The sequence below is a fragment of the Gekko japonicus genome, unplaced genomic scaffold (genome assembly GCF_001447785.1).
Source record: "Gekko japonicus isolate JY-2015 unplaced genomic scaffold, Gekko_japonicus_V1.1 scaffold20, whole genome shotgun sequence".
NCBI lineage: Eukaryota > Metazoa > Chordata > Lepidosauria > Squamata > Gekkonidae > Gekko > Gekko japonicus.
In genome coordinates, this window is record NW_015169172.1 from 3,144,819 (window position 1) to 3,165,712 (window position 20,894).

Here is a 20,894-nt window from a genome sequence, read left to right on the forward strand (position 1 = left end):
TAGATCTGCTGACAGGAGTTGGTTTCTTTAAGGGGGTGGGGAAGGTACTGCTGACAATTAATGGAACTCCTGTGGCCTGCCCCTCTCTGCCCCCTGCCTGAGATGGATGCTGGACTCCACCCCCTTTCCACATGGCCATTCCATTGACCCAAGCAGTGTGTTGCTATGGACTCTACCCTGTTATGCTCAGAAAATACTGCAAACCCACTGAATATGTCTTATCTCCATAGGGTCTGGGCCATTGTAGTTATGTGGCAGCTGGCTGCTGCGGCACAGCTACAACATAAGATTGCTCTGTAAATCTGCATATATTTCAAGTCTACTTGTGGTCCATAAGTTCAGAAATAAGTGCAGGCACCTTAAGTGATACCTTAAAGACCACAGCTCCAATTCTATGAAATGTTAAGCTGCTTGTGCTGCACTGAAATACACAGGATTTAAGCAGCATGATGTATTGCATGAGTTCTTATAAGCAGAGCTTCTTACTTCTCTATACAGGCACTGTAGAATAAATGTTGGTCATTCTTAAACATTGCAGAGAACAGTAGTAATACTACATACAGAATAGATATGACTTCAAGGGCCCATTCAAGTGTGTCTGGTCTAATTTTGTAAAAAATCAGAAGGTATAATGTCCAGATAGACATTGAAACAAGGAGATATTTATATGAAGCTATTGTAAGTCATTAATTGTCTCAAGTTCACATTACGTTTCCGGTCTGTTTGGCTCAATAAAGCACTCTTTCTAGCTAAAACTCAATCCTAAATCCCCAAGGGTATTTCAGAATCTTCATCTTTATGTGCCCACATGAACACTTACTGGAAAGTTGGTAATCTTATTAAATTCAATGGATTTTTCTTCCAACCAAGTGTAGTTACCTTCTTTGGGGGCAGGGACCTATCTATACAACTGTGGGAAAGGTACTGTGTACACAGATTGCACTGCAGTAATAAATGATTTACCCCCATATCAGAATACCTTAGGCTGGAAGCAACATAACTCTTCACTACAATCTCACCTAGGTCTTACCTATAATGCAGGCATCACTAGGTTAGCAGATTTCCATACAACAGCCTTAAGTGTTTGGGGCACAGAAGAGAGACTCTTACTAATGACAGCAACTGCATCCTTGGTAATACCGCTGAGTAGGGCAGGGTTGCCCAGTCAAGGAGGAGTCAGGAAGTGGCAGTAGAAGTGAGCTAAAAAGGGAGGCTTCCATTTTCTCTGCAAGAAAGTTCTCACATTCTAACTTGGTGATGTGGTCAGGAGCGTGCAGTTAAAAAAAATGTGGGTGGCTGGAGCATCCTGAACTTTTAAACAGTCTGATATGTATAGACTCCAGTGAGAGCAAAACAACAATTCTGTTTGTGGAATTGACAGACTACTGTACAAAAAAGGATAAACATCCTAATATCCCCAGATGAGGTGATGGATCAGATATTATAAAAGCAATTTAGCTAGAATACTAGCCTACAATACTGAGCTTATATTGTACATTCTAGCCCTGTTCACGAACTTCAACAGTTTCATTGCATGATATAAACTACTTTACTCGTGTTTTTTGCTATATGCCATATATACACCACACAAAATGAGTCCCAATCAGGGTTCCCTCTAAACTGAGTTAGTGTGAGCTAGCTCAGTTTGTTAGCCTCTGGCTCACACATTTTTGTCTTTGCTCAGGAAGGATGGCTCCAGAGCAAACTAATTTATGCAACAGCCAAATCACTCACTCACAACTTTAACGCCAGTAGCTCACAAAGTAGAATTTTTGCTCACAAGACTCCACTTCATAACAGGAATATTATTGGGATAGACTTATACATCATCATGCTGGCAGAAATCACTTACCCTATTATGAAACCGGGCACTACGGTAAGACTTCGGTGACAAATTGAAAACTGTGTAATGGTCAGGATGTCTTGAGTCCAAGAATGTCCGCACATCCTCAATATGGTTCCTAAATCCCAGTTCAACCCCTTCCTTGAGGTAATGTAGGAAATATCTAGCTCTCCCTTGGTGTAGCTATAAAGATAACAAGAAATACTGGTTATCCTTAAAGAAAAAAATACGATTAAAGTTGCCTCTTAAGAAAATTTAGCAGCATATTCACACAATCTGCTTCCTTCAGTGTGCATAGAATTCCCTACATCTTTGAATTCAGATAATATTTTCTTAGCAGGGGAAACTTCTATGATGTGTACTAATAATGTAGCCTAGAACACTGTCCACTAGGTACCCACAATTTTCTTCCTTTCTGTATTTCACTTCTAATCATGTAGTTGGGCTTCACAGTGTTTTTGCATTGCTCAGTGTAGCCCAGATTTGAGAACATTTCAAGGCAAGAATACAAAACAACATATATTCGGGCTCAGCACAGATCACACACAAGTCTTTGAAGTACCTGAACACTGTATAGTTATCTATAGTCTCAACCTAATTTCTAATATTACAAAGGACACTTAGTAATTACCCACAGCTAGCCGTGTAACATGGCTGCTAGATACTAATACTAGTGACCACTGAAATGACAAAGGAGCCCCTCATTTCAGAATTTATATCCCTAATTTTAAAAAGAGTAGCTGATAGACACCAATTCTTAAAAGTTACAGGCTTAAAGAAAAACACTGATTAAAATATTACTTCATTTCTTGTGTATCATATTTCAAGGTGTTTACACTTAGAGTATTTTGGCCCCTCATTTTAGAGTCTAGATCTTAGGGATATGGCATATCTTTCACCCCATGTTCACACAGGCTGAGTGTGTGGCCAATGTTCCCTGTCTAGTGGGAAACAAGACACATTCCATCTTACAAGACTTTTTTAAAAAATGCATTGTGAAGGACCCAGATGCACACACAGCCTTGTTGGACAAAGGCAACAAGTGATGTCCCAATGTGTCCTACACTACAGGTTACTCAACACAATTTGTCCACTTGTACTCCTGATTCAGCTTCAGCTGTCTCAGGTCCATCCTTGTCCCCAGCAAGCCAGTCTATACAATTTTTAAAATGGCAACATCAATACAATTCATGTGAACATGCAGGTTTACTGCAAGTAATACTGACATAAGGAAAATCATTTTATATACAGGGGAAATTATGCCTTGTGAAGCAAGTCATTCCTCTCCCATCCTTTTTCAAAATGTAATTTGATTTCTTTATAATATTTCTGCACAATTCAATGATGCAGCATTTGATATATGAGCCTCTGATATACATGCATGTACAACACCCCAAATCCAGCCCCTGGCATCCCCAGTTAAAAGGTTCATCAGTAGTAAGGTTGGGAAAGATCTATGCCCAAAATGTGTTGATCAACCTTCATATGTTCCCATGCTTTGTCTTAGTAAATTCAGCTCGAAGTCATGAGACCTTCATGTTATGTTACTAATTTTAGACTAAAAGGTGCTAATAATTAAGTTTCCTTCTTCCTGGAGGCTGGTAAGACCTAATTTCTCCTCAACAAGCATTGCAAAAGTATGGCTTTGGTAGTAGAGGTCACTAGGTGCTTTAATTTTTGCAGTACCTGGCAACAGACTGCATAACTTTAGTAGATGTGTCTTTTAGAGTGTCCTTCAAGTTATCCTTCAAGTTGCTGAAGAGTCTCCCTGCTCCTCCTTTGACCATGTCTAATAGGCCACCCCCATAGCTAGACTCCATGTCAGGGGAGGAGGCACCTTGAAAGAAGAAAACCACACATGAACACACACATATTGCTTTACAAGAAATCAAGACATTTACCATTAAGCACAGTAAACTAACTTTTCAGTTGCCAATTAGAAATAAGGATCCAGAGGTGTAAACTCAAGCTAGCATTAGCCACAATCTCCAGTAATTAGCTGGGTAAGGACTTTTGCTGAATTAGTACTTTTGAAAACTGAAAACTGCAGAAGAGAAACTGAATGAGTTTGTGACAGAGAGCAACAGTAAAAATATGTCCAGAAAGACTGGTGTGTATGTGTGTTTTCTGTTATAGTAAGGTTACGGGGCAAGGTATTGTCATAAACCTGACCTGTAGGGTTGTCAGGTCCCTTCGGTTTGCCGGCAAGGGGATTTGGGGGGCATTTCAGTGGTGGGCGGGGACATCATGCAATGTCCATGACATCATCACATTGGGGATGTCATGTGGCGATGCTCTGCATTTGTGGCAAAACTCCATGGGTTTTTTTGGCCTGAAACAAGAGAGTTTTACCCAAAAAGCAGAGCATCACTGTGCGACATGATGATGGCACTTTTGGGGGGTAGGGCTTCCCTACTAGCTAACTCACCAGCGGCAGGCAGAAGCCCCAAAAATCAGGGTAACCCCCACCCAGACCAGGGGTCTGGCAACCCTACTGCCCTGGGTCTATGTATGCTTACATGTATGTTGCATGTTTATGTGCATGTAAAATGAATTCCTCTTTATTGTGCCACTACCCCAAGTTATGAACCCAGCCTCCCATATTACCAGTGACTTGGGAGACACTGGTAAAGGCTGTCTCTGAGCAAGAATAAAGGGCAGGGTTTCTCAATTACTTCAGCCCTTCTTCTGTGCATGCATGTTTAGGTGTGTTCAAGCATAAGTGAGTGATCTAAGGCATGCAGGAACAAACTGAATCAGTCTGCTCTCTTAAACAGGAAAAGTCTTTATTGCTATAGATTACACAAGGCAGGGAAAATACTATCATGCTTGCTGGTTACAATCTAATGAAAAGAACAGGAAAATATAACAGTGAGATAAACTTAACAATACAGAAGGTTTACTGCCAATATCCCCCCCCCATGTCTGTGGAACAAATGCACATCCTGACCCCACCTGCTCCATGCAGGGTAATAAGATCTCTAGCTTTTGAACAAAGTCTAATGGATGATTCAACCTTTTGACTCTTCCTCCCTTTGTTGGTGGGAAGCCTTTCTCAGTCCAATTTTAGGGAACTTGCCTCACATAGGGAAGTGAACCCCAATCTCTCAGGCTACAGTGCATGTCCCACACCTCTCAATACCCAGATCATGTTTTACAACAGCTATCCATCTTGCCCTCTATTGCAGGCAGGCAGATGGTTATCTCTCAGCAGAAATTCATCTCTGCTCTCTTACTTCTTGGTGCATTTTATAGTTATTTTCCCCAGGAAAATAAACAGCTGTCAGGATTCCAGGAGCTCCCTGATGTGCTTCAAAGCACCTTATAGTGGCACAACCCAACCGAGCACAAAAGATGGCCAGCTACAGGAAACTATATCAAGCAGTAAACTTTCAATAGCAATGAACCAGTTTACATGCTCCTGGTCAGAGTTGGGTACCAAAGGTTAACCCAACAACCAAAGTTTATCATAGGGTCAAACTAGTTAAATGGTGGCCACTGGCCACAGATCTATGATACCTTGTAAGGCAATATTATAGCCATATGGAACACTGATTTGGATTGAAGTCATTTAAGGAGGCACCCCTTTTTTGCCTGTCTTCTTTCTTTAAAGGACAAACAACAAAGGAAACTAATCCATGACTTTGATTTAAAGTATGGAGGGAAGATCTCATCAAGAATCTCCTAATGTCTGGTCTGCTCTGACAGTTTCCCTAATGGAGGATCTGCTATCTAAGTATCTCAGGTTGCAAGCTATGTAAAGGAATGTCACTGTAAATCAGAGCTACATACTATGTATTGAACGGTTCTAAATTGCAAGCAGGCAGCAATTGTTAGCATTTATTGTGGGAGGGGGAATAATCACCTTAATTGCCAGCTATACTGCACAAAAGCAAAAGGTAGAGAGAACACTATTTCTGCCAGCTTCCCTAAGAAATTGGATAAAATCTACTCCTTGTCCTTTTATCCACAGTTTGCTTGACTACATGTGAAAGAAGATGATCTGTGCTCACCCCAAGTATTAGCTGGACCATACTATGTCTTTAAAAAGAAGATTTCTCCAGACAGATCCCCTGGACAGACAAAGCCTGCAGCATCACATCATTTCTGTATTTGAAAAGGTGGGCTGTTTACAGAATCAGTGGTACAAATCTAATAGAATTCATTGTGACATTCACACCCAGAGACATATCCAGTCACTTGGTTCTTTTCCTCTATAACACAGTGGTAGGCCAGCACTTACGGAACATTCTGTATACATTCCCAGCCCCCCCCCCGAAAAACACCTAACATCCTCCGTTATCAGTTAACTAGGAAACACGTTTTTGCTAATATACCACTCTCCAGAAACTATTTTCCAAGCACTAATTTACAGCATTATGCCAGTCCACAAAAGTTGCATTCTGTCTTTCCAAGACAGACAAAGAATGCAAACTGATATGCAAAGTCACCCATGGGCATCAGTAGAGTCCATTTGTACTCTCTCTCTTTCTCACAGACACACACACAGCACCAGTCCACCTCTGTGCTCCTGCCACCAGAACTTTCATTCCAAGGTAGGGCTTTCTCTGCACCTCTCCTACTGGCACCCAGTTCTCTTCCCCCCATCCAGACCCTCATGTATAATTCTGCTCCTGCTTTATGTAGAGATAGCCAGGGATCTGGGGAGAGAACAAACTGGTAAATGCTTGGTAGCTGACCTCGGAATGAACATATGCATCTGGCAGTGAACATAATCCACAGACAGAGGAAAATTTCTACCAATGCCTGTATTTAATGCATTCAACCAACAGAAAGCAGAATGAGACTCCAAAGTGCTTTATAACTAGCTTTACAACTTTTCTGGGTCTCCCCTCAGTGGGTCAGAACTGCTTACCAGAGATGGCATCTGTGAGACTTAATTCTGATGACAACTGCACCGGCTGAAGGATATACTTGTAATTTATTAGAGTTTTAATTGTATTTTTACCAATTCCTTTGTATTTTATATGTTGTATTTTTATTAAATCTGATGTAACCTGCCCTGAGCCTGCCATGAGCCAGTTTGGTGTAGTGGTTAAGTGTGCGGACTCTAATCTGGGAGAACCGGGTTTGATTCCCCACTCCTCCACTTGCACCTGCTCAGGGGTCATTTCGTAGAAAAAGAACTAGGGGAACTCATTAGCACAACTCATTAGCATATGCCACACCCCCTGACATTACCGGAAGTGTGTCATAAGGCCACACCCCCTGACATCACCGGAAATGTGTCATAAGGCCACACACCCCGCCCCCAATGGTCCTGGCCGCCACCACCGGCCTTGCAGCTCCACTGCCGAGCCCCATGAGGGGCCCGGCGGTGGACCTGCAAAGCCGGCGGGAGTGCAAGGAAGCTCCGCGAAGGCCCTCCCTGGCCCCAGGCAGGCAGGGGTGGGGAGAGGCCGCATTCCCCCCCCGAAATGACCTCTGCACCTGCTGATGTGACCTTGGGTCAGTCACAAGCTCTGGCACAGCTGTCCTTGAAAAAGAGCAGTTTGTGTCAGAGTTCTCTCAGCCCCACCCACCTCACAGGGTGTCTGTTGTGGGGAGGGGAAGGGGAAGGGAAAGGAGTTTGTAAGCCGCTCTGAGACTCCAAGTGAAGGATGGGGTATAAATCCAATCTCTTCTCTTCTTCTTCTAAATTGAATAAAATTTAAAAACAATAAAATAAAGAACAAAAAGGTCAAGATCCAAAAAGTCATCTGAGGCACATCCAAAAGCCTGGAGATGCCTATTGGAGACGTCTATAATGATTGTATCCCCCTGGCACAATGCCCTGAACTTTTCTGGTTTTGAGATTGTGTATCTAATGCTGGAAGTCTGAGCCAGGACAGGGATTCTGTTGGTGTACCACCCACTCTGCTGCCCAAACATCACCCTGCCTGAGCTGGTGGAGGGATCTAAGAAGTGGTGCTGAAGACTCCTAAGGCTCATTGTTTCGGGGGACTTCAACATCCTTGTCAGGAGCAGCTCAGGCTTTCATGGTCCCCACAACAACCATGGTATTAACAGGCCCCACACTCTGTTCAGGTCACACTCTTGATCTGGTGTTCTGTTCTGGACAGGAACAAGGTGATCTGAAAGTGAGGGATTGAAGATGGTCCCCTTGTCATGGACAGATCACTACATGCTGGGGTTAGACTTACAGGGATACCAAGGCTCTGCAGGAGTAGGGGGAAATCAGTTAAGATGATCCTCTCCCATGGTTCCATAGCCCATAGGTCCAACTGGTTTTCAGATGGCATTAAGGGGTTTTCAAAAGGGTGCCATTCCTGTCGGTGCCTTGGTTAATTTCTGGAATGAAGAAATGACCCAGGCTATTGACATGCTTGCTCCTAGGTGCCTTTTCTCCAATCTAAGAGCCTGGGCAGCCCCTTGGTCTACTGAGTAGGGATGGGCATATACCAGCTCATGAGCCAAAATTTGGGCTGAACGTGAGCTAGTTCAGAGCTCGGGAACCAATGTTTGGGGAAGGTGCATTTCTCGAACATTTGCCAGACTTTTGGCTGGTTTGGTTTGGCTGTTCAGGGCTTCAGTCTCTCTCCACTAGCTCAGCTGTCTTGGGCTCCCTTGCACAGCCCGTTTAAATGGGTTGCATGAGGGAGCCGGAGACAGCTGGGCCAGCAGCAAGGAGGAGGTGAAATGCCCCCTGGGAGGCACTTCACCCTCGTATTTTTTTGAAAATTTTTATTTTTCCATATCAGCAAACATAAACAAACAAAACAAACAAAACACTTCACTCCCATATTTAACCATCTGGTTTTGCTCCCCCCCCCCCCAAAGTGGCAGGAAGCAAAACTAAAGCGTTAAATGGCTGGCAAAACCAAAACCCTTTGGTTTTGCTCCCTGCTATTTCAAAGGGGGAGGAGCAAAACCAAAGGCTCAACATCTAAGATCATGGCATCCGGCCCCATCACTCCTTGGCAAATAGAAGGGGAAGTCGTGGAAGTAGTGACTGACTTCACGTTCCTGGGATCCCAGATCACCGCAGACTGTGACAGCAGCCATGAAATTAAAAGATGCCTGCTCCTTGGGAGGAAAGTGATGACGAACCTAAACAGCATGATAAAAAGTAGAGACATCACCCTGCCAACAAAAGCCATACATGACTACTGGGAGTACCATTGCGGGTCAAAGCAATGGTATTCCCAGTAGTCATGTATGGCTGCGAGAGATGGACTATAAGGAAGGCCGAGCACCGAAGAATAGATTCTTTTGAACTATGGTGCTGGAGAAGACTCTTGAGAGTCCCTTGGACTGCAAGAAGATCAAATCAGTCAATCCTAAAAGAAATTAACCCTGACTGTTCCCTGGAAGGCCAGATAATGAAACTGAAGCTCAAATACTCTGGCCACCAAATGAGAAGGGAGCACTCACTGGAAAAGACCCTGATGCTGGGAAAGATTGAAGGTCAAAGATGCAACGAACATGAAACTGAGCAAACTTCAGAGGACGGCGGAAGACAGGAGGGCCTGGCGGGATCTTGTCCATGGGGTTGCGAAGAGTCGGACTCGACTGTGTGACTGAACAACAACAACTCCACTCTGGCAGCTGCAGAACAGTAGCAAGCAGCTGAGTCTGGGTGAGTCACCCAGTGGCTGCTGCTTGGCCTGACCCTAATAAGTTCTCTCTCAGATGCTAAAATAGCCCTGGAAAGGCCCTTCTTTTTACTGATAGAAATGAAGGTTTGAAGGCTGGTAATGCTGTCATGGTTTCCTAGCAACATCCACTGAGGGCATTCATTTCTTAAAGGTACAGGTGCTGCTTCTATAATTGGAGGGTTTTTACCCCCAAAAATGTAATTTTGTGTTTAGATTTCAGCTTTTTCTGCATATCTGAGACTTTTCACATGTTTGTAGAAAGATATGTCTTGTCTGTTCATGGTTCCAGTTACTGGATTTAAGTATCCACAATTTTAGCCGTACTGAGAATCAGATATATTTTAAAAAACAAACCACTAGTGCTACTGCAACAAAAGATGTGGGAATGATCTGGTCATGCTATCCAATTCCCTGACACAATGAGGGTTATGAATTGGACCTTTATTCTAAAAAGGCAAAAATAACAAGACAGAACAGACATTGTCTAAGAGATTGATTTGTTTCCACTAATGCAGAGATATCTCTTGGCTCATTCAAAAATAAATACAAAGATAACAAATACTAATTTTCGGACCTGAAGCATTTGAAGATTAAAACATTAAAAACTTCTTGGTTCATTCAGTTTACTTTAATTTTCATTTTCCAAAATATTCTAGAAATCCAAATCTTTCAGAATTGTATTATTTTCCACTGACGTTTTCTGAGTAGAACTTATCAGTCCATTTATAGACAATTTTATATGACGTTAATACTCCAGAATGATCAGAGATACACTTCACCAATGGGAACAAAACACAAGATATTCTATCAGGCAGGAATATTTTTCCAGCTTTACAATATAACATTCAACAGAGTATGAAAAGGGGATATCCTCCAGTTTGTGGGAAGAGGCAATTAAACAATTTGGAACCAGTTTGTATTTGAACCCAAAAAGACTTTTGGCGCTGAAGGTGAACCATTTTGGAGCACAAGGAGCCTCTTTGGAAATAAAACAAACACTATAGATCTCCAGTGCTCCCTTTTATAAAAAAAAGTAATTTATCAAACAAACACTCCAGAACAGGAGTCCCCAACCTTTTTGAGTTTGTAGGCACCTTTGGAATTCTGACACAGGATGGTGGGCACAGTCACAAAATGGCTGCCACAGAAGGCAAAGCCAACCACAAAATGTCAAGGAGCAAGGTTACATATAACTCTAATAGTATCTCTTCAACAGTTCAGGTAGAAGGTATGTTTAATAGGATACCTTTTAATTGGCACAACCAATCAGAATCCCTGCTGGGCATAAGTCCCACCCACTTTCTAAAAGCACTTGGCAGGCAAAGCCTTAGGTAAACATGCAGCTGTATTACTAGAATATCTGAAACAAAATATCCATCTCTCAGTGTGCTTTGTGTGACCTGAAGAGTTTTGTTAGGTTTCTGACAGTACAAACCTACAGAGGGAGTGTGTGTCCCTCCCTGTTGTCTCTCCTAGACATCTTTCAGTACCATTCACTCATGGTATCCTTCTGAAGAGGCCGGCTGAGTTTGGAGTCCTTTGGCAGTTCCACTCTTACTTGACTGGCTAATTCCAGAAGGTGGTGTGGAGGAACTGCTGGTCAAGTCCATGGGGTTTATGCTATAGAGTTCCACAGGGATCCACTGTGGCTTTCTCACATCTACATGAAACCACTGGAAGAGATTGTTCATGAATTTGCTGTACAGTGCTACCAATATGCAGATGACACACAGCTCTATTTCAGCTAATTGGGCAGATGCCTGGGGAAGGTACTAGGATGCATGCAGGCTAATAAACAAACTCATTCCATACAAGATTTAGGTGCTGCAGTTCAATGACAATGCAGACCAAGCTCTGGGGAATCAGCCTGTCCATGAGAGGGCTGCACTCTCCCTGAAGGACTGGATTCATAGCTGGAGAGTGCTGTTGAATCCTGGCTGACAGCTGGAGGCTCAGGTCTCCTATGTGGAACACAACACTTTTTAACAACTTTGGCTGAAATGCCAGTTATGGCCCTTCTTTGAAAAGCATGATTTGGACACAGTGATCCATGCTCTGATCACATCGAGGTTAGGTTACTGAAAGGTGTTTTACAGGGAGCTGCTTTTGGAAACAGAAATTTCAGTTCATCCAAAATGTGAAAGCCATGTTATTGTCAGGGATTGGATACAGTGATTGTATTTGAGAGAGGGAGAGAAAACACCTGGGTATCACTGGAGGTCAGGACAACTAGTGGTACAGGAGCACCAAGGGCTAGTTCTTTGCATTGACATTGCCAAAGGCATAACTGAGCTCTGAGGAATTATTTTAGGTAATCTAACAGAAAACAATAAAGCACAGCATCAGGCATTTAACAATATCTCAATTTTTACATGGGCACTAGATGATCTTAAGTTTGCCAATATAACATTGCACCGAATTTTCTCAACATGCACTTCTAGATTTACTTTTTAAAGCACCAGCTAATATTAAGCCAAGGCTTCTTAAGACAAGTGGCGGACTCCTATAGAACCACAATGCAGCAAGTCTGCAGAAAGGACTCTTTTTCCAGCTTTCCCTTTCACAACCCAAAACACTACTTTTGAAGGTTGGCAGACCCTCAGGAATGGCATAAGATGCTATGTGGAGGCCTGAAGCTAGAAAACAATGTGGACAAAAATCTTCCAACACCACATCACACACACACAAATTCTTGCAACAGTTGTGGAAGAGCCTGGGCAAAAGACAGGGGAGTAGAATTCTGCCAATTTCCCTTCTGCCTGCAGTGCACATACACACCCTTGATCCTCAGGAGCATCTTTTGAGGGCTTACAGCGGGCTGTGGTATGAAGATGGAGGCAGCAAAAAAATCCCTTCCTCAAGCTTGCTTCATTCATGGTTTTACGAAATCCAGCAGAAATACCCACTGAAAGCAAACATCCCTTTAGCGGAAGAGTCACAGTGCTTTATCATTTTATTTGAAGTTTACAATCAAACTAAGGATGTTTTTCTTGTATTGTACCCTGTAGCTATGAACTAAAAAGTGGTATGTTTCACTGAAAGGAGTTTAATTTCACATCTCGAACAATACTATCAATACTCCGTTAAACATAAATTTTACTTTAAGCTGGAAACCTTAATCAGACATACTCAGTTGGGAGCAAGGCTACAATCCCATGACCGCTTCCATGGGAGCAAATCCGATCGAAACCAACAATGTGCATGGGATCAGGCTACAAAACTGACAATATAGTGAGTGTTATAACCAACGCCACCTCCAATCTTTTATTCTTCTAGTCAAATGGATCAGGACCTCATTTAGCAATTACATTAAACTAGTTTACCACAAATTAAAAACATCTGTTTATGTGCATTAGTACCATTTTGCTGGCAAGAGTGGAAATATGTAGTGTTATACCTGTTTATAATTTTATTAATTTCATTTAATGCCTACGTTTCTCACTGAGTCTCAAGGCAACATAGGCACTGAGACTAATGACAAAGAACTGTAGTGAAAAGCATTGTGTATTTTAACTGTTTAGCGGTTACAGCTGAATTGTTAGTTTTTTTCCTCCTTCTACAGAAGATTTATTACCTGCAGTAATAAACCCGTATCTAGAAATATGCATTTGCCTGGAACTAGTATATGGTTTCCATAAAGTTTGTTGAATGACTCATGGCAGTTTTAAAATGAAAATGACTAAATAAATTAAAGCAGAGGTATAAGCATTCCCACGTGATCTGCATGCATTAAAATTTATAGAAGCAACAAATGCTCAACTGGGGGGACAGTTTACTAGTCCTGGAAATGATCCTCCCCTAATTCCTTTTTGAGATGTTCCTGGCATCATACACACTTTCACTTGAGCTCAGATCTGTTGATAGGCCTCAGGTTTGATATATCTTTACAGAATGAAATTCTGTTCCATAATTTTTGCTACTGAGCAAGGACAGGAATTGAATAAACATAGAAATGTGCCAAGTGCTGGACCAGTTAATTCACAACAAAATGCAGCCCCCAAATTAGCTGTATAATATTCACTGAACTTCTATATTCTAGTAAACTTTTCCCTTTGTGCAGTTCCCATATTTTCCCCACCCCCCTACACTCAACTAGTTACTTTGAAGTATATAAAATTATGTAATTATATATTTTTGGATTAACCATATCATATTTCCCAGAGCCCTTCAATACCCACTGTTCATTGGGTAACAGCGAGGCACCTGAAAGATCCCCTAGGTGTTAATATCCACTGGTTCTGTTCCTCTCTGGCAGAGGATCAATAAATGATTCAAGATCCATACCTCATTTCCCCAGGGATTGTGGTAGAGACAAACAGATGGCAGGGAGAGAACTTAAATGCCTTTCCCTAGCATGGGTCCTCAGACACGGCTATCCTAGGCAAAGTTACTTCCATCAAAGTCCATTGAAAGCAGTGGGCTTAGATCAGACTACTGCACAGTCACCTCTGTCTGCTTTGCATTTTTAAAAAATCATCAAACTACATGTAGTTCTAATATTCTAATGCCAGTGTAATATTGTATTTATTTTATTTTACAAAATATGCATCTTGTGTTTTTGCCCTCATAAGGGAGACCAACATGGCTAATGAATTACAAATGAACCTTTTTTAAAAATCACATCTTAAAAAACATTAAAACAATCTGAGCCTGCTTCGGCGGGGAGGGCAGGGTATCAATCAAATAAATAAATAAATCTGAATGATCTCCTAGTATTCCAGTGTGCAGATTACACACACAAACACACACAGTGTGCTACATATATCCAGCAGTGAGCAAGGATTCTGTGCATTCACCTGCTAAGGAAATAGCTATTGGGTAGCTTGCAGGGCTCAGAAGTTAGTGCAAGTTCGGAAAACCTTACCCACTTCCTGGTTGAAAAGTTTGAAAAACACTAACTCTGAGATATATCTGGTAGAGGGAGATCAGAGAACTGATGTCAAGTGCTACCAATATATGCAACCAGACACCCACAGGCCACGGCTGGGTAATTGTCATGGCTGTCTTTTGGGCACCACTGATAAGGGTTTTGCTTCCTCAGTAATTCAATAATCTGGACTCCACATGATGGGGTATATGTGCAAATGGTCTTCCCTTTATGGAGGGAATGTGCAATTGCCTGGGCTGCTCCACTGTCCTGTGTTGCCATGTGCCATCATAAAGTTAAATTAAAATCTAATCTCACATTTTTGAAAGCTATCTATTCATCTTCCCTTTTTTCTTTTATTCACGGGAAGTTTCTCAAACAGAGAGTCATTTAAGGAATAAATATCAGCAACAGGCTCAGGGCCTATAAAACCAATTCCAATGTGAGCTATTACTTTGTCCACTATAATCTCAGTTGCAAATTGATGACCATCTGCACACCAAGATTGTTAATTCTTTTTAGTTTGTGTATAAAATGGGCAGAAACCTGTACAACTAAACATTTTTAAAATTAAAAATACCATTTTACAAAGTCCAAATTAAGTATTTTAGTTATTTCCCTAATTTAAACTGAGCAGGTTAATCAAGAGGCTAACCATATTATGTGCTGCTCTGGGAGTTCATACACAAATTTCTGACTTTCTATAGCTTATTATATTATTCCTCTTCTAAAGCAGGTAAAGTGGATGGAACCCCCATTTGGTCTAGATGCAAATGAAAGCTTTATCCCAGACAAAACACAACACCTTTGAATCCTGCTCTAATCAGTAACAATTAGAAAACACTAGCCTTCTTGAAAATTTTCTTTGTAGCTTTCTTCAAAGGAAGACAAAATCCAAAAAAGGAGATTTGTGACACTTTAAGACTTCCAATTAATCAATGCTACAATAAATCTATTAGCCTGTAGTGGTGGTGGTGGTGGAACAAGTCATGGCCAACAACCTTCAGGTTTTCACGGGAAGAGATGCTCAGAGGTGGTTCAACTGCATAGCAGCCCTGGACTTCCTTGGTGGTCTCCCATCCAAACACTAACCAAGGGCCAACCCTACTTAGCTTCTGAGATCTAACAAGAGAAGGGTCAGATCATATTCGCCTGGAAGGAGATGCAAGACTCCTTTCTGTTTTTGCTGCAACAGCCTTGCACCCCACTGGAATTTCTAAAGAAGACAAGGACTTTTCCCCTTCCTATTACCAGTAGGTAATATATCTATATCAATGAGGCTGCTTAAGCTCAAGAGCCCCATTTTCTCTGCAAGACCCAGACAAAAATGGCTTAGGTCACCAGCTATACACATACACACAAGTAACATGAGATCTAAGCCCCTACTTGTAACAAGTCCAAGACACTTTAATGTTTTTCATTGACAGACAGATGCAGATTGAAAAGCGGTCTGAAGCTTGAGATGACACTATTAATTCAGTGGCATTATATTACAAACAGGATTCCCAAATGCACATTCTAGAGTTAGGATTATTTTGTGCAAAGATATCTGATTCCTTCCCCCCCCCCATGGCCAATAAACCATTTATCATGAGCTGCTCTTTGTTTTGCCTAAAGAAAATGTTTTCACCACAAGGGAAAAACCAACTGAGTACTTGTAACACTGTCATACTCTCCATCTGACAGTTACGCCTTGGGATTCAACTTCTCCACTCACTAGAAGAATATTTTTTAAATGCAGTGACAGCACATCACTTAATGGAGAATGCTTATACATCAAAAAAAGAGAAGCTCTTGAGTGGGAAAAGGAAGCCAACATCAGAAGCACAGCCATTGACAAAACTCATTGGAAACAATGCTAGCATCACTGGCATTGTACAAGCTCATCTTTTTAAAAGAGCATGCCCATATACCACCTTCATAAAATAACAGATAATCCACCAGTAGCGACTTTCTGCCATCCAGGCCAACCTGAAACTAGCCCTCTGAATAAGTGAATGGCCTCTCATTAGCAGTCCTGTGAGCCATCTGGCTCTCCAACTGGATGACGTAGGAAAAAGAAGAAGAGGAGGAGTTTGGATTTATACCCCGCCCTTCACTACCCAAAGGTGTCTCAGAGCGGCTTACAAACTCCTTTCCCTTCCCCTCCCCACAACAGACACCCTGTGAGGTAGGTGGGGCTGAGAGCTCTTAACAGAAACTGCTCTTTTTCAAGAACAGCTCTTATCAGAGCTATGGCTTGGCCAAGGTCATCCAGCCAGGTGCAAGTGGCGGAGTGGGGAATCAAACCCGGTTCTCCCAGATTAGAGTCTGCACACTTAACCACTACACCAAACTGGCAAAACAAAAAGCCAATGCATACAGCATGTCAGTCTAATTCCACTGGTCGTGTTTATCAGGACTCCTGGAATGAAGGGGTGGGGGAGGAAGAGAAAAGTTCCTGTGACACACGCATTACTTCTAGGAATAATTTAAAAAAGCTCTCCAGTGCAACCCCTAAGCAGAGTTACACTCTTCTAAGGTCACTGACTTCAACAGACTTAGAAGAGTATAAATCTGCTTAGGACAACACTGTTAGTCCCTTAGTGCAAATTAAGCAGAGTATTCGAATATCTTCTTTTTATGCACCTTAATATTTCAACTCCAAAGATCCATATAGGCAGAGAAGCAGGTAGGATGCAGGTGCTTTTAAAGATTACAAAGTAACTCTGGGGCCAAAGTCAGACTAATCAGGATAGCTCAGCAGCCTCCATTTACAAGATAACAACAATACTGTCAAGAAATTCCATTTTTCCATACATAGTTTTTACCACTATATGTTTTCCCCCACTGAGAACTCTTTCCAAAGGATTCTAAGGACACTCACTCATAAGACTCCTTGTTCAAGAGCCAGCTACCTTTTGGGAAAACCCTTTTATTGTCCTTCTATGAATTGCCTCAGTATTAACACCAATTTCTGGTGCATCACGAAGAAGATTATCAGCAAGAGCGATAAGGATCCCTCTCCATCTCGCTCCCTTCCGCACAACCTCTGAGAACAATACCCCGGCCTCAGCAGTTCCTCCGTGTCTCTCGTCACCCCTTTCCCCATCAATTAACAGCAAACAGTGACAGCTGGGATAGTTTCCCTCATTAGGCGGCCTTAAGGGCTTGTTAAAATTGCAGCACTTAGGCCGTCTCAGGTTTCTCCTCCTTCGAAACCGGAGGAAGGCCTGGATCATGTCCAGCTCCGTCAGCCTCAGTCCACGCCTGGGCCTGGCGGCTCTTGCTGGGAGAAGAAGGTGGGGCTGTAATGTGATCTCCCATCATCACCCACCGCCTCCCTCGCGCCTCCGCACAGAGTCAAAGAAGTTCAACTCGCTACCTGAGCTGTCCATGGTGCTGCTGCAGTCGAGCGGCTGATGCTGCTGTCGCACTGGGCTCCTCGCTGCCGCCGCCGCCGCCGCGACCACCGCCGGGATCACCCCCTGTTTGCTGATGCTGCTGCCGCCGCCGCCGCCGGTTCCCTCCCGGCTGCCGCAGAAGTCACCGTTGCTGTCCACCAGCTGCAAAGATTCATAGCCATCATTGTTGGTCTTTTTCCGGTAGTTCCCGAGGAGGCTCATGGGCGAGTCAGACAGAAAGAGTCTCCGCTTGACATAAAGAGGGAAGCGGGGAGGAAGAGGAGGGGGAAAGGGAAATCACAAGTGCATAACCTTTCCCGAGAGGCGGAGGCGGCGGCAGCCACACACCCAGAGAGGGGCCACAGCCCCGGCAGGGCCTTCTTTGCTGGCTGGGTGTGCGCGGTGTTCACTCCGCCCCTCTCCTCTCGTCCCCGCCTCTCTGCCTGGCAGCGATTGGAGCAACCTTGGCAAGTCACGCCCCGATCGCGGCTACAGACGGGAGCCGGGTCCTTTCGGCTAGGAGCCCGTGGCTTTCGGGAGACGGTGCCCGGAAGCAAACCAGGAGGCGGCTTGGCTGTGCCTGCCTGGCCGCTTAGCTTTCCAATCCAGCATAGAAAAAAGCGGTGGAGGGGGACAACAGACCATCACCAGGCGGGAAAGAGGCAATTAAATGGGAATGCAATCAGAAGACTTTTTCTTCTTCTTCCAACATAACTAATCCTATTGAAGACTAGTTTTGAAAGGACGTGGTTTTTGTGCTTCAAATTCCAGAGCCCAGCAGAGGAAATGCAGCATTGATAGCATCCTGCATCATAGTGTTTTCAATAGATTGGAAGTTAGTCAGTGTAACAGCAAACATCATATTAATACAAAAGCTGAACTTTGCCTATATCCCATCACATACACAGGTTTCCATCCCCCATTCCAGAGCACATCTTGCCAATGAATCTCCCCAGGGTTTTGGTTGGTTTAGTTCTTCACTAATTTAGGAAAGGCCATTTTTTTTTTACACAAAAGGAGAGAATGGAAGGCGGAAACCTTTATGCCACACTTCAGATTTCTAACCAGGAAACTGACATTCAAATCAAGAGCAAAGTTGATCGGGATGCCCCAACCAGATTCATAGAATAGGATTGTAAAGCAACAGAATCAGGGAAGCACTGGGTTTGTGTCTGTGTAAATTCAGATGTAATCCAGACAAGGATGTTGTTAGTCCAGGAAACAGGAGGACAAAGGACTACACCAAAAGCCTGTTCTGAATGGAATTGCAGCTCAGATTCCAAGTTGCTCCTGGAGGTCCAGATATTGGTGGTAGCTGAATGTCTAAGAACAATCTCTTGGGAGTAAACTACATTACATACAATGGGACTTGGGAGTAAACCTGTTTAAGAGCCAAACTAGATATGACAACATCCACAGGTCTGACCCAAAGGCACTGCTGCCATTTTAAAGTGATTTATAAAGTTAGTGAGGCCATACCATAGAGCTCTTCCGCCAGGCTTTCGAGTAGGAGCCACCGCCACCATCATTACGCCACCATTGTTATGTCACCATCATGACCATCATTCCATCTACGCCCCCCTCTTCCCGCAAATTGACCATCTTCAGAGTGGGTACTATTGGAGGGCACGAGACGTTCCTAGCAGAGGACGATGCTGTAGGGATGTATACTGTCGCTGTTATATATTATTATTATTACTGCTGTTTGTTGCTTCTAGTATAAATAATCATAGAACCCCATCTTGAATTTTATAATTAAATATTTTGGAGCACCGTAAAGAAATTTTTAGCGAACTGTATTTATTGTATTTTATATTTTCTGTATTGTTTTGTGTTTTAACTTGGGCATTCATGCCCCTTGTGAGCTGCCCTGAGCCTTCAGGGAGGGCGGGATATAAATCCAAAGATAAATAAATAGAGGGATGAGATGTCCTTGTGTCCTGTCCCCCCCGCGCACGTGCTTTTCAAAGACTGACACAGCTGTGGGCAGGTGCAGCTATTCCAGCATTTGAAAAGGCGCAGGAGAAGGACAAGAGTGCCTCAACCCACCAAGCTGCAGGCCCAATGATGACCAGGCCCTAGTAGCATTTTAAAATCACTTTAAAATGGTGTTGGCATCCATGGGTCAGACCTGTGGACACCCTAACATCTACTTTGGCACTTTGACTGCTCCCAAGAATTGGCCACCACATGTACTGGGAACATCAGATTAGATTACTTTAACAGGTTCACATGGGTTTGCATTTAAAGACAGTTTGGTAGCAACCAGTAATTTAGACTCTAGCTGGACCAGAGTATTAACTGAAACGAACCATTTGAATTGGTAACTTCACTTATGATGATGACTGCTTTCTTCCATACAAACTATTTATTCAGGTCACAGTGGGCCTCTGATTCCCATTCTTATATTATTCAGTTTTTCTTATTATATCCTACTGTTCTCTCAAATGGAGACCTAAGGCGGTTTACAACATTGTCCCCTTCTCCATTGTGTGAGGTAGATTAGGCTGAGAATATGTGACTAGCCCAAGGTTACCCAGCAAGCCTCCACGGTAGAGTGGGAATTCAAACCGATGTTTCCCAGATCCTAGTCTGACAACTCTAACCACTACTACACACTCTATCTGAGCAGCAGTGGGTGGTTCATCAAGATTGGATCTTCTGAATTCATTATGGAAACCCTTCCCAAATGATATTTGTTTGGCACCAACACTGTGTTGGTTCAGATTGCAAGTAAAAACCATTGTTCCAGAGGGCACTTGGAACAAGTGATCACTAACTTTTATGCTGTGTATTGGTACTAGCTGTCATTCTGATAAAGTCTTCCCTTTCCCCCCTTTTATTACTTTCTAATTCTAATGGTTTAATATGGTTTCCTGCCACATTATAAAAGGTGGGATATAAGTATTAACACGTGCATGTCAAAGTGTGACAACATGGAGGATCTATTGACATATCTCATTAAGGGATAACACAACATGGTAACCATAGTATTGACCTGTGGTTTGAGAGAGAAAGAGATACTACATGCAATAATTAGGATCTCATTAACAAGTGTCTTTGGCATTCACGGACATGCTACCTATTATTGTGGTCATTTCAGCCATACCCTTATAACTTTATCAGTTTACAATGGCTACAGTCCTGACCATACTTCTATGAAAGTGGTATTTATGTGGTAT

At 42.8% G+C, this 20,894-nt stretch overlaps 1 protein-coding gene across 1 annotated transcript in view; it reads right to left on the bottom strand.

The window, feature by feature from the left end:
* DNAJC6 (DnaJ heat shock protein family (Hsp40) member C6) overlaps window positions 1-17,934 on the bottom strand; it is a 53,903-nt gene extending 35,969 nt beyond the window's left edge. Inside the window, 4 exon segments of the mRNA XM_015415815.1 lie at window positions 1,853-1,983; window positions 1,986-2,026; window positions 3,530-3,680; window positions 17,694-17,934. Coding sequence (XP_015271301.1) covers window positions 1,853-1,983; window positions 1,986-2,026; window positions 3,530-3,680; window positions 17,694-17,934 — 564 coding nt within the window.
* Window positions 17,935-20,894: the final 2,960 nt, after the last annotated feature.